This window comes from Sphaerodactylus townsendi, linkage group LG02 (assembly GCF_021028975.2).
Source record: "Sphaerodactylus townsendi isolate TG3544 linkage group LG02, MPM_Stown_v2.3, whole genome shotgun sequence".
Lineage (NCBI taxonomy): Eukaryota > Metazoa > Chordata > Lepidosauria > Squamata > Sphaerodactylidae > Sphaerodactylus > Sphaerodactylus townsendi.
In genome coordinates, this window is record NC_059426.1 from 171433541 (window position 1) to 171448322 (window position 14782).

The window sequence follows — 14782 nt, forward strand, 5'->3', positions numbered from 1 at the left end:
CCGGAGAAGGCCAAAGGAGGAGGAGTAGTGCTTCTACTTCAGAACAGCATGGCTACCCTTGGAAACTGTGCATGGGGAGGTTTTATTCCCCACAAAGAAAACACTGATATTTTAGAACAGGGGTGTCCAACTCTGGCGCTTCAGATATTCATGGACTACAATTCCCATTAGCCCCAATTGGCCATGCCAGGAGGGGCTGATGGGAATTGTAGTCCACGAACATCTGAAGCGCCAGAGTTGGATACCCCTGTTTTAGAATATCTGCAGACTTGCTTCCTAATGCTGCGGTGATCTTGGTAGCCAATGGGAGATACCGCTCGAGTTCACTGAGTTCTTTCTTTCTCGGCTTGCAGTGAGTCGGACGGCAACCCCAGCACCGAAGACGAGTCCAGCAAGGGGCAAGAGGACCTATCGCCGCACCTCCTCGCCAACGCGTCCGAAGGTGTCGCCAGCTTGGGCCTTCCCGGCCACATGGAGCACGTGTACATGCAACAGCTTGGGAACAGCAAAATCTCGCTCAGCTCTTCAGGCGTTTTGCTGAACGGGAACTTAGTCTCTGCCAGTTCGCCTCCTGTTTTTCTGAACAGTACTTCTTTCATCCAGGGTCCCAACGGGGTCATTCTGAACGGGCTGGATGTGGGGGCCCCGCAAAGCAGCGTCTCTCTGAATCAGCCCAAAACGTCTCCGGGTGCTTTGAGCAACGGGGTTCCCATGGCCGACATCCTGGCACCTTCTTCGGAAGACGTGAAAGATTTCAAGCTCCTCCAGACATCCATGCCCGGCTCGGCTGCCTCCTCTGCCGCCGCCACAACGTACAGCCCCAGTTCCGTGGCGGCCTCGTTCCCGGGTTTGATCCCAAGCATGGAGGTGAAGAAGGAAGAAAACGAGGAAGCCATTGCTTCTCAAGATGGCGGCTCCGTGGTTACTTTTACGGGGCCCGTCCAGATAAACCAGTACGGCATTGTCCAGATCCCCAATCCCGCAACAACTGGTCAGTTACTCAACGGAGGGATCGGGTTTTCATCTTTGCAGTTGCCTCCAGTTTCAGTGGCCTCTTCCCAAGGTAAAAATTGGTTTAAGTACATTTTTCTTTGCTAGGAGTAGTGACGTAGGTATATATTTATTTTATGGGGTGGGGCTCATGGGGCGGGGCCATGCCCCCACCCACCCCTGGGGCATGGCCACACACCCCAGTCAGGGACAGCAGTCTCTCCTGCCCCCCCTCCAGCTGGGCTACTAGCCGGCAGTTGTCCCGGCCTCAGAGAATTGCTTTTATAAGCACTGAGGCCGGGGGTGGGGCTTGGGGAGGTGTGGCCACGCCCCAGCGGCTGGTGGATGTGGCCCCACCCCCTGAACCCCGCCCCTAGCCTCATTGCTTATAAAACCAGCTACCGAGGCCGGGACAGCTGCCGGCTGGGAGCCCAGCCGGAGGGGGGGGGGGGCAGGGGCAAAAGAGACTGCCATCCCCGGCGGGGTGGGGGGGTTGGCGGGGCCTGTGGTGGAATCCAAAAATGTTAATGACAGGTTCCGATGGTGGTGGGATTCAAACAGTGGCGCCGCCGCACACACGCACCTCCAGTCCCTATTGGGCAGGGAGGTTGCTTTAGTAACCCCTTCTCGGCACTCAGAAAAAATTAGTAACCACTTCTAGAGAAGTGGTGAGAACTGGTTGGATCCCATCTCTGGGCGGGGCCCAGCTAGCCGGGGGGGGGGGGGGGGCCCCATCTCCAGGTTGGGGCCAGCGCGGGCAGAGTCCCACCCATCCCACAGGCGGGGGGAGCTTCGGACACGTAATGGGGGGGTTGAACCCAAGAAACCTCCCCTTACCTATGTCCTTGGCTAGGAGTTTAAAACAAGATATTATCTTGCTTCTTTTTGCAGCTGTGCTTGTATAATGTCAGCTCCAACATTGCTGTTCTACCAATGGTCATGCTTTCTCCCGGTGTAAGGCACCGTCTTCTGATGCAAAAGGCTTTGTAAATTTAGGGTGGGCGCTGATATTAGCTAAACTAGAGATGTGACATTAGTGGAAAACCTTTAATCTGGGTGGGATGCCCCCTTGCATTTAAAGGAAACTTGAGGAAACACTGAAATAATTGAAACGTATGCGGTAGTTTCCTCTCAAAACTGAACCTATCTTACTTGACTTTAGTAACATAAAATGCCTAATGTACTGTTTGGCATATTTCTAGATTTTAAGAGTATAAATATCTGAGAGCCAGAGTGGGATGGTGATTAAGAGCGGTTTACTCTAATCTGGAGAACCAGGTTTGATCCCCCCACTCCTTCATATACGCAGCGGACTCTTATCTGGTGAACTGGGTTTGTTTCCCCCCACTCTTACACATGATGTCTGTGGAGTGACCTTGGGCCAGTCACAGTTCTCTCAGAACTCTCTCAGCCCCACCTACCTCACACGGTGTCTGTTGTGGGGAGAGGAAGGGAAGGAGTTTGTGAGCTGCTTTGAGACTCCTTCCAGTTGAGAAAAGTGGGGTATAAATCCAAATTACTACTACTCCCCTTCCTTCCTTCCTTCCTTCCTTCCTTCCTTCCTTCCTTCCTTCCTTCCTTCCTTCCTTCCTTCCTTCCTTCCTTCCTTCCTTCCTTCCTTCCTCCCTCCCTCCCTCCCTCCCTCCCTCCCTCCCTCCCTCCCTTCCTTCTGAAAAATTGCAGGTATGCTCAATAGTTGACAGAGTTGCAGACTGTTACACTCTGGGTTACCATCTGTTGGATTTCTAGCATGTTTAGACACCAAGCTATTTATAACTTTGAAAGCACAGAACTCTTTAATAAGGTATATCATTAAAAACATTGTAGTATATTAATTGTTGCCAAAAGTATGAGTGTTTAAATAATAAACCTTCTCAAAAGTACGTTTTGTATAGATTGGATCCAAACAGCTTTTTTCCCACTCAGGAGAAAGAAAGAAAGTGAAAAAGTTGGTTGCATCTGATATCATAGGCCAGTGGTGGCAAAACTATGGCATTCCAGATGTTCATGGACTACAATACCCAATTGGCCATGCTGGCAGGGGCTGATGGGAATTGTAGTCCATGAACATCTGGAGTGCCGTAGGTTCGCCACCGCGGTCATAGGCATAGATGTGTAATTTGCAATCTGTGCATATTACATGATAGTGTGATATGCATGGGTATTATCATCATCAACGTATATAACTCTTGACATGGTCGCATGTGTGGAATCTTAAATACCGAGATTGGAGCCAGGAGCAGAAATGAGAGCTCTTTTAGCAAACCTGTAAAAAGTCATGGGTTTGCAGATAGAATATATTGTACAGCTGGGTATAGAAGCAGCACCTGTTGCTTTAAGACACAAATGTCCTCTGCGGGTGTTGCTACGCAAACACAAGAACGTTGCCAGTTGAACCCTTGGTTTCTAACAGCAGAAGACAGGAGGAGGGGCAGCGTGTTTTCCAGGGTTGTTTTGACCTTTGAGAGAAGATTTAATCAGGGTCAGACCCAATGAACTTGACGCACTCAGACCCAGCTGTTTGTTGCTGTTCAAAAGTAGTGACCCCCGTGAAAGTCAGTGTGGTCTAGTGGTTAGAGTTTTCTGCTAGAATCTGGGAGACCCAGGTTCAAATCCCCACTCAGCCATGGAAGTTCACTGGGGTGACTTTAGGCCATGTACACATTCTCAGCCTAGCCTACCTCACAGGGTTATTCTGAGGATATAATGGAGGGGAGTACAATGATGCAAGTTGTTTTGGGTCCCTCTCATGGAGAAAGGTGGAGTATAAATGAAGTCAATAATAAGCGTAGCTGGAAACAAAAGGCAGTTTGGATGGTGGCTGGGAAGGAGAGGAAGACCCTGAGGGAAATGCGGGTATAGGGGCTGCCAGGAGAAGGGGGAAAATAAATAGTGTAGGGAGGAAGGAGATGGGGTGGACAGGCGAAAAGAATTTGGCCCTGCCGTGCTACTTTTCTGTCTGCGTGGAATTATTTGCATGTGCATTTGGCGCTAGCGTCTGTCAACTGCAGGTTTAGCTTTTCTGCCACCTGGGCTGTTTACCCCTCATTTCTCCTCCTTGCGTCAACAAACCAGGCCCTAGTCTCTATGCCAGAATGTAGCATAATAAATATGTCATTCATATTATTATTACAATATGTTTATGCTGCCTGTCATCCAAGGAGCTCAAAATGGCGTTCATGATCTCTCCCTGCTGATCTCTCTCTCATTCTTCCTTCCTCCTCTTATGCTTACAACAACCTTGTAAGGTAGGGGTGATTATATGAGACTGGCCAGCCAAAGGTCACGCAGAAAGCTTCATGGCTGATGTTGACTTTGTTTTCTGAGCAGTGTTTATGTGTCATGCATAAATAGCCGCATCCATCTTTGGGAGCAAGAGGCAATACCTAAGCAGAATTATACAAAATGATTAATATTTGGGTATATGTGGTTCCTTTGGCAGCGTGGTGTAGTGGTTAAGAGCAGTGACACTCTAATCTGGAAAACTGGGTTTGATTCCCTGCTCTGCCACTTGAGCTGTGGAGGCTTATCTGGGGAACCAGATTAGCTTGTGCACTCCAGCACATGCCAGCTGGGTGACCTTGGGCTAGTCACAGTTCTTTAGAGCTCTCTCAGCTCCACTTACCTGACAGGGTGTTTGTTGTGGGGGAGGGAGGGAAAGGAGATTGTAAGCCCCTTTGAGTCTCCTTACAGGGGAGAAAGGGGGTATATAAATCCAACTCTTCTTCTTAAAGATCTGATGAGATCGGGCTAACCTGGCTAATCCAGGTCTCTATGAATGGAAGGCAGAAAATACACATCTTCATTGGAGTAAAGCACATTTGGGCCTGATTGTTACCTAGATGGGGGAACCTTTAGGGACCTGTAAAAGAAAGATTGGACAGAAATATAGTCTTTACATCAAATAGACGAACTTTAATCCCCGTTCCTCCACTTAAAGCCTGCTGGGTGATCTTGGGAGAGTTCTCTTAGAACTCTCTCAGCCCCACCTACCACACAAAGTGTATGATGTGGGGCGGAGAAGAGAACATGATTGTAAGTGTGGTATAAAAACCAAGTCTTCTTCGCCAAGAATAGCCAGGAGTTTTGTGGTACCTTAAAGACGAAGAAATCTTTATTCTAGGTTTGGTTTCTGTGAGCTAGACCCTACTTTGATAGGTCATAAAGTAGGCTGTCTTAAAACTTACACTATAATCGAAACTTACTTGTATTTAAGGGGCTGCGAAATTCCTGAAAAGTGCATTAATCTGCTGGAGAAAGACTTGCCTGAGTAGAGATTTGAGACGAGATCTCTGCTGTTTAAGTCTCAGTATTCATCTCTGCTATAGATCCACTGCCAATTTGGTGATAAAGACACAGTAATGCCTGGCTGAAGAGAAAGAGGCGACTTCACCTCAGTACATCAAGCCTATCTAGTCACAGCTATAGTATCCCCCTCAGAGATGTGGGGGGGGGGATGGCACCCGAGGCAAGGAGCAGCCTGGTGGAACAGAGGGGAGGGTTGTGGGAGCGATTCTCCACCGCCGCCCCCCCCCCCCCCCCGTGACCAGCTGGAATGTGCCCAGGGACGTGTGCCCCACATGTCCCCATGAGCGCTCCGCCTCTGATCCCCCATTAAAGTAGATAGCAGATGAAAGTAGGTTAGAAAATATGGTGTGACAAATGGCCAAATACGCATGTCCTTCCCAACAGTGAAGGTTTGTTTTTATTTTTAAACGAAGTAACAAAGCAAGATAAATTCACATGCTGTGAGTTTTTCCCATGTCAGCAAATCTTAAAATGCAAACTGTAGCTCAGTTCCTATTTCAGTTGAGTGAAAAATGGCCACGCACAGTCGGAACCATCTTTATGAGTCCAGTATAATTTGCATGAACTAATTTCGCCGCAAGCAGGCTGGGGTGTTTTGCATCACCTTGAGAGAGAACCTTATATGTACTTGTCAACTTTGGCATCTGGGTGATGGCTCCACCTTTTATTGCTCATTTTTGTTCTTCGCAAAGACTCCGGAATGCAAACTCTATCCCAACAAAGACTCATTTGGTTGTGACCTGCTTGAAATGAATTTGTTTGGGGTTTGGGGATGGAGTCCCTCGCAGAGCGTTTAAGAAGCCGGTAAAAGGGTTGATATTTGAATTTCGCTTATTACGTTTTGATCATAGCTTCAAGGTGATGAATCCACTGAAAGTTGTCTTAACTGATCTTCTGAAATCAGTATTAGCTTTTCCAGGACACTTCCTTGTCTACCGTCTCCCATTCATCTTAAGCTTTCTATCCGTTGACTATTTAGTCTGTTTTTCCAACCAAAATGGTAATCCATGCCCTATGAGGAGAGACTGAAGGAGCTGGGGATGATAGTTTGGTGAAGAGAAGGTTAAAGGTCACATGATAGCCATGTTTAGATATTTGGAGGGATGTCGTGTTGGTGAGGGAGCAAGCGTGTTTTCTGCTTCTCCAGAGTAATGGGTCCAAGATGAAGGAAAAGAGATTCCACCTGAACATCAGGAAAAACTTCCTGACATTAAGGACTATTCGACAGTGGAATGCACAACCTCACGGTGTGATGGAGTCTCATAAGAACATAAGAACAAGCCAGCTGGATCAGACCAGAGTCCATCTAGTCCAGCTCTCTGCTACTCGCAGTGGCCCACCAGGTGCCTTTAGGAGCTCACGTGTAGGATGTGAAAGCAATGGCCTTCTGCTGCTCCTGCTCCTGAGCACCTGGTCTGCTAAGGCATGTGCAACCTCAGATCAAGGAGGATCAAGATTGGTAGCCAAAGATCGACTTCATAAATCTGTCCAAGCCCTTTTTAAAGCTATCCAGGTTAGTGGCCATCACCACCTCCTGTGGCAGCATATTCCAAACACCAATCACACCTTGCGTGAAGAAGTGTTCCCTTTTATTAGTCCTAATTCTTCCCCCCAGCATTTTCAATGAATGCCCCCTGGTTCTAGTATTGTGAGAAAGAGAAGTCTCCTTCTTTGGAGGTTCTTAAAGAGAGGCTGGATGGCCATCTGTCAGAAATGCTTTGATTGTGTGCTCCTGCATTGCAGGGGGTTGGACTTGATGGCGCTTGGAGTCTCTTCCAACTCTATGATTCTATTATTCCTTTTGTAGGAACAGCAGGAAAAAAATTAAGGAAACACCCCCTCCACCCAATCCTATTGTTGACACCCTTACTCATGTCTTGCAACTGAGGCCTGTAATTTCAACAGAGTCAGTCCATCTCATGTGGGGTCTTCCTCTTTTCCTCCTGCCTTTGACTTTTCCTAGGTTTTTTTGCCTTTTCCAGCAAGTCTTCTCCTGATGTGATTTACACTGCTGTGCCACTTGAACTTTTTTCTCTCCTGTTCCCTCTCTCACTGCAGGCAATATTTCAGTCAACCCGAGTTCATCAAACGGGGCCACGTTCACCAGTGACTCCTCAACCGCACAAGGGAAAGTGTTTTTCAGCTCTCTGGCTCCCAACACGGTGGTCTACACAGTCCCCAGTTCAAACCAGACACTTGGACCAGTTAAACAGGAAGGACTGCAAACCAGCCTTGTGTTTTCCCAAGTCATGCCGCTCAGCCAGAACGGTCAACTTCACGAAAGTTTGCCTCCGGACAGCCGGGGGCTGGTAAACGTAACACTGTCGCCTGATTTTTCTCTAGCGCCGCCCACTCTCTTAAACGCTGAGGAGCTCGGCTCCAGCGTGCCCGAGAGCTCGCCCCTGACGTCCCCTGTGACCACTGGGGCTACTGTCATTTCCATCAGTAACACCAACTACGCGACCCTCCAGAACTGCCCCCTCATCGCCAGTCACGACCTGATGTCCATTTCCACAACGCAGATGGGCCTGGAAAGAGTGGGCCCCGACGCTCACAATCACGCCGAAAACCCCTCGGTACAAGTTCACCCCAGCTTTGGTGGAGAGCAGCGGCTGCTTCTGCAGCCGGCGCCTCACATAAAGGAAAACTTCTTGGACGACGACGACGGCAAGTCGGCCAGCGACTTAATGATGCTGGATTCAAAAACCAAATACATGATGAACAATATGGTCGACACGATCTGCGAAGAGCTGGAAACTGGCAAGAAGGAGCTTGCCAAACTCCAGACGGTACAGCTGGACGAAGATATGCAAGACTTGTAAATGTGTTTGGGGGGGGGAGTTCCCCCCCCCCCTTCTTTCCTTTTTCCCCCTTTCTCGTTTTCATTTTGGTAGACCTCCACCTCGGCCCTAGAAGCACAAAGTGTGGATCCTCCCGTAGCCCAAATATGTACATGAAATAACCCGGAACAAAAAAGTATCCACATTTTAATATGAAGTGGAGATCTCCATTAGCCAAATGAGGTTACTGAGTGGTGTTGTGCATGCAATATAGCCATTGAATAATAGTACTCTGTTAACTTGTTTAGGGGGGAGGGATCCCTCGGTCTGGCATGGATTGGTTTGGTTGACAAATATAATCCCGGTAGTTTCATCAGATGCGCTGTACACCAGTGTATTTTTCAGAGGTTATACTCTCCAAATATATCTATGTATTATCTCTTTCTATGTTTTTATCCTGTCCTCCAGGGAGTTCAGGGCAGTGAACACAGTTCTTCCGTCCCTTATTTTATATACACAATCAGGGTTGCCAGTCTCCAGGCAGCGGCTGGAGATGCCCCACAATCACAGCTGGTCTCCAGCTACCGATATCAGTTCCCCTGGAGAAAATGGCTGATTTGGAAGGTGGTCTCCATGGTGTTATACGTTACTGAGGTCCCACACCCAGTATCTCCAGGAATTTCCCAAGTTGCTGAGGTGGCAACTCCACAAACGCTCCTGTCAGGTATACTAGGCCGAGTGGGAGTGACTAGGCCGAGATCACTCAGCGACGTACGTGGCAGAGTGAGGATTTGAACGCAGACCTTCCAGGTTTGAATCTAATAATACGGCACATAAGAATAGGACACGTCTTTGTTTAAAAGCCTGAGACAGGTTTTGGTTTGGTGGAGGCAGGTTGAGTTCTAGGCTGAGCGCATAAAAAATGGGTCATATTGCTCAGTTTTGCCATCCGTGGGGCATAACGGTGGGATACAGTTCTGTGGGCGTGAATGTTTTTCGATACCTCACGAGTAGGGTTGCTACCTCCAGGTGGCCGCTGAAGATCTCCTGGGATTACAATTGATACCCAGGTGATGGAAATCAGTTCACCTGGAAAAAAAATGGCCGCTGTAGAAGGCGGAGTCTATGCAGTTGTACTCTGCTGAGGCCCCTCCCCTTTGCAAACTCCACCTCTCTCAGGCTAGCCCCCACCCCAAATCTCCAGGTGTTTCCCAACCTAGAGCTAGTAACCCTATTCATGAGCTACTGTTAGCTTCTTGGTCGAGATATAGAAAACAAGCACAATTGTAATATTTTTGCTGGTTGGTTTTTGTGTTAGCTTTTCCCAAGAAATTTTGCAATTTTGTCCTGGCTGATAGTCTTGCTCTCTTGAACGTTGAAACAATGCATTTTTTTTTAAAAAAAAAATCCGTGTAGCCAGAGAAAAGACCTGCTTGATGTTGAGAATTAGATACTCCCAAATCCTTTCCTCTGCTATATATGTTGATGATTCTATTCGACTTGCTTTAAAGGGGATTTTCCAGTTTGTATTAGTGTGCTGGCTTCTATTTATACTTAGTAACGGCCCATATTGTTTTTAGATATGTGGGACTGCCTGGTTTTTCAGACAGCTTAATTTATTTTGAGTCTTTTTTGAACCTTCTATCTAACAGAATTTTTTTTTATGCTTTTGGGAGGGAGGGAATTAGAGTTTCCTTGACTGATTTTTTTTTTATCAATTTAATCAAGCTGGTTTGTTATGTTGAAGCTGACACATCTATGAATGCAATTTTGTAGGATCTGTAGGAAACCTTTTCCTTTTCCCTTACGAGCTTGCGCTTTGTTCCAGATGTTGGTTTGTTTTAAACAAAAAAATATATATTCCAGGTGCCTTTCTTCCTAGCGGCCTTGTTTCCTCGATGCAACTAGCACAGCTAACTAGTGATAAAAAGACTCTTTTGAACGTATCAAAGTTTAAAGGGCCAGTTCCTTCTTACTTTATATATTTGTGCTATTGAAAGCAGTGTAGCTTTTCTGATAAGAAAATGTTGGGATTCTTGCATTAGGGCAGAAATTAGTGGACTGTCATCCCATATATGTACATACTATGAAATGAATTGATCTGCAGGAGTGTTGTGGGGTTTCCTCTGAAGATGCCAGCCACAGACGCAGGCGAAACGTCAGGAGAAAATGCTACTGGAACACGGCCATACAGCACGGAAACCCCACAACACCCCAATGATTCCGGCCGTGGAAGGCTGCAACAGTTGAGCTGCACTTTGTTGCCAAAGGCAGGTCTCACTAGACCGGTAATTCCCAACATATGTACCAGAGCATACTAACAATATTGTAAGAGAATGGCAAAGAGGATAGATGAAAGGATTCTGTTACCTCCCAAATTCATATTCATGAGGAGGAGACCTGCCGTATCTCTGCATGAGTCATTGCTCTGGTCTTCCTCCATCGAGTTAGGTTTCTCTTGGGATATGTTGCCATCCCTGGGTGTGGCTGGATCATTTGACCAATCACAACGTAGCAGTTTCAGATCACTTCCAAGGGACTGCTTGCTGCATCCCTGGATGTCCTGACCTGAGTTTGAAGCTGGGAGAAATATTCAAAACGGAGAGTGTCGCAGAAAGGCAGGGTTAAGTTCTTCCGAAGGCTGGTCATCTTGATAGCAAAACTGTTAGAGCATAAGAACGTATTGGGCACGTCAGGTTTAATTTAAATGTATTTCAGCTATCAAACATGGGGAAAGATAACACTTGCTTAGTATCTAATCATCTCTTGATTGTCAGGATTTCCCCCCCCCTAAATCATGGCTTGTTCATAGAATAGCGCATTCTGTGATGTTACTTGAAAGTACAGTTGTGTGGCAGCATATTTTGTGGGGCGACCATAGAATTTTATTCTAGATTAATATTTAAATTTCTTTGCAAGCGTTTTGGAGTTAACCTTTTGCCTACATTTAACAACCAGAAGCACATTTTTAAGATTTAAGGAGACAATCGCCAAGAGCTTTTGTGTTTACTGCTCCAACTGCAATGTTTTTGCCAGCGACGTTTCAGCCTGTTTTTCTTTGAAATGGTATAGGATTTCTCTTCTGCCGCTGTCCATGATAAACCACAAATGTGTCATAATCTGAGCATGCGAGAGAGGCTTTCTGCCGTCTTGTATGAACACTCCAGACGCACACAAGACACCAGATTTGTGTTCTTCCCAGGTATGGTGAAGCCTGTTGTGATTTCTCTCAGGCCCCTTCCACGCATGCAGAATAATGCACTTTCAGTCCACTTTCACAATTGTTTGCAAGTGGATTTTGCTATTCCACACAGGTGCAAAGTGCACTGAAAGTGGATTGGAAGAAGAAGAGTTTGGATTTATATCCCCCCCCTTCTCTCCTGCAGGAGACTCAAAGGGGCTTACAATCTCCTTTCCTTTCCCCCCTCACAACAAACACCCTATGAGTTAGGTGGGGCTGAGAGAGCTCCAAAAAGCTGTGACTAGCCCAAGGTCACCCAGCTGGCGTGTGTTGGAGTATACAGGCTAATCTGAATTCCCCAGATCAGCCTCCACAGCTCAAGCAGCAGAGCGGGCAATCAAACCCGGTTCCTCCAGATTAGAATGCACCTGCTCTTAACCACTACGCCACTGCTGCTATGCCAGTGCGTTATACGTGCGGAAGGGTCTTCAGTGTTGTAGATCAGGCCTTGAGCAAGTTTGGCTCTTTGGCGAGGGGGGAAATTCTCAGTAATTGATGGCAGAAAGACCTCCAGTCTTGGCACATCTGGAATAAAAGTCCCCTGTTGTGCGATTGAAACTCAGAAGGTTTCGACAAAAGGTGTGTGCCTGCCAGCCACCCCGCAGCATCTTTGTAAGGTGGCCAGCCTCCAGATGGGGACTGGAGATCTGGAATTAAAAGCAGACAATAGAGATCAGTTCCTAGATTTGCCAGCTCTGGGTTGGGAAATACCTGGAGATTTTGAGGGTGGAGCGTGGAGAGAGCGGGGTTTGGGGAGGGGAGGGACCTCAGCAGGGTATAATACCATAGAGCTCACCCTCCAAAGCAGCCATGTTTGTCATGGCAACTGATTTCTGTTGTCTGGAGATCAGTTGTAATAGTGGAAGAAAGATCTTCAGGTGCTGCCTGGAGGTTGGCAACCCTGGCAGGTTCCCTGGACAAAATGGCTGCTTTGGAGCATGGACTCTACGGTGTTTTTACCAGAGGTGGACTGAGGTCCCTACCCACCTCAGGCTGTGCCCCCTTCCCCAAATCTTGGGAAATTTCCCCACCCAAAGTTGGCAACCGTTGCTCACTGAATGCCGCCATTTTGTTTTGCTCCGTGCACAGTCGAGGAAGGGAATGGCTGAGGGGAAACGGCAGTTCTCTGAAGCGCTGTTTAAAGAACAGGAAAATATTTAGAAAAGGGTGGTGAGAAGTTTGCTCTGGGTTCCCTTTTAAAATCTGGACAGACACAGGAAATTCAAGGGGGGGGGGGTGTAATCCGCAAGTGCCTTGTTGGCCGATGAAAGTAAGCTTGAAGCGAACCTCAGAAGCACGCTGTGAACTTGGAGGAGAGGGATGCTTTCCATACAATCCACTGTGCGTGTGGTTCTGCCAATCTCCAGGTGGTGCCCGGAGATCTAGGATTTTAACTGAGCTCCCGACTACATACATCAGTTTCTCTGAAACAAACAGGTGATCTGGAGAATGCACTCTGCAACATTGCTCTCCGCTGAGGCGTTTGCACGGCTTTTAAATCGCCATCTGTTTAGATCTGTCTTTCAAATCCATTGGAATTCTAGATAACTTGTTTTGAGGTCAGTCTTATGCAAAGACGTGTCTGCTGCGGAAAGGGCGGGCAGTCTGGATGGCTTGTGAAAAGATCTGACGCGGAATACGCCTTCTGCGGTCCTACCTGCGCGCGGTCGTCCTCTTCGAGTTGTTTGTCCAGGTGCTCGGGAGCAACAGCCGCAGAAGGCCATTGCTTTCACATCCTGCATGTGAGCTCCCAAAGGCACCTGGTGGGCCACTGCGAGTAGCAGAGTGCTGGACTAGATGGACTCTGGTCTGATCCAGCTGGCTTGTTCTTATGTTTGACCAAGATTCTTACTGCTGCTTTTCATGTTATGGGTCGGCGTCATGTTTCCCACAACGCGCTGCCCCACTGTTTGCCAGGGGTGAAGTCTGCAGCGGGTGAACGGCCCCTCCCTCTCTGCACCTCTGCAGACGGTTTCTTAGGGAGCTTGTTTGGAGAATTGGCCCTTGTAGCTACATACAGATCTTGAATATGCACGTGGCGCGTGTTTGCCAGCCACGGTGTGGTTTAGGTGGTGCATATGTGCCCTGATGTTACAGCTTCTCTTCTGCTGCCCAGGTTGGAGAGAGGGTGTGCCCAGTGCAAACAGTAGGACTTCGGTCTTCCAGAAAGCAAATAAGCACACGCAGAGCATTAGATTGCAGGGGGTTGGACTCGAGGGCCCTTTTGGTCTCTTCCAACGCTATGATTCCATGATTGTTCTACCATGTAGCCCAGTGATGGCGAACCTTTTTGAGACCGAGTGCCCAAATGACAACCCAAACCCCACTTGTTTATCGCAAAGTGCCAACCCGGCAACCTAACCTGAATGCTGAGGTTTTCATTTAGAAAGAAACAGTTGGCTCCCTCTTCTGCCCCACCCTGCCAGCCTGCTCTAGCCTCCAGCAAGTCCCACGCACACCGCTCTGTGCCTCTCTAGCATCTCTGCCTCCTCTGCGCCTCTCCTCGGGCAGTAGCTACTCAGGCCCTGGGCCAGCCAAGTCCCTCCCCTTGCTTCACCGTGGTGCAGCGCTGCGATGTCATGCCTTCCAGTGGCGTAGGAGGTTAAGAGCCTCGTGTATCTAAATCTGGAGAGGAACCGGCTTGATTCCCTAGCTCTGTCCGCCTGAGCTGTGGGAGGCTTATCTGGGGGAATTCAGATTAGCTCTGGGCACTCCTCCACACACGCCAGCTGGGTGACCTTTGGGCTGGTCACAGCTTCTCGGAGCTCTCTCAGCCCCACCCACCTCACAGGGTGTTTGTTGTGAGGGGGGAAGGGCAAGGAGATTGTAAGCCCCTTTGAGTCTCCTACAGGAGAGAAAGGGGGGATATAAATCCAAACTCCTCCTCTTCTTCTTCTTCAGTGGCCCAGGCCAGCCTAGGTGTGTGTGGGAGGTGATTTTCCGCCCCCCACATGACGAACTCTGTGTGCGTGTGCTCACAGAGAGGGCTCCGAGTGCCACCTCTGGCACCCGTGCCATAGGTTCGCCATCACTGATGTAGCCAGAAGGAAAAAAACCCTTCCCCTCGGTATGGAAAAGCCAGTCAGTCAGGCGGAAGTGTTGTAGCGTTCTATGGGCTCTTCTCTGGCTGTGAGGGGGAACTCGCAAACGGCTCATGTACCACTGCTTGATTTTGACGCTGCTGCTGGGTGATTTGGTTCCTGGCCTTCGGCTTTATTTCTTGATTGACGTACCAAAGACTAAGTTTGCAGCGGACTCGTATGCTGCGTAAGGATGCCAGACTCCGGGGGAAATGTGGAAATCCCCCAGAATAACTGTTCATCTCCAGATCCCAGAGATCAGTTCCCTTGGAGAAAATGGACACTATATTATATCCCAATAAGGTCTCTTCCCTCCACAAACCTCGCCGTCCCCAAGCTCCGTCCCCAAAACCTTCCGGTATTTTCCAGCCCAGAGCTGACAA

General features: G+C 48.3%; 1 protein-coding gene across 1 annotated transcript in view; it reads left to right on the plus strand.

Moving 5' to 3' along the window:
- SIX4 (SIX homeobox 4) overlaps positions 1-11424 on the plus strand; it is a 31614-nt gene extending 20190 nt beyond the window's left edge. Inside the window, exons 2-3 of the mRNA XM_048486607.1 lie at positions 354-1063; positions 7357-11424. Of these exons, the coding sequence (XP_048342564.1) occupies positions 354-1063; positions 7357-8120 (1474 nt within the window). The 3' untranslated portion in view covers positions 8121-11424. The remainder of the gene's footprint in view (positions 1-353; positions 1064-7356) is intronic.
- The last annotated feature ends 3358 nt before the right edge of the window (positions 11425-14782 follow it).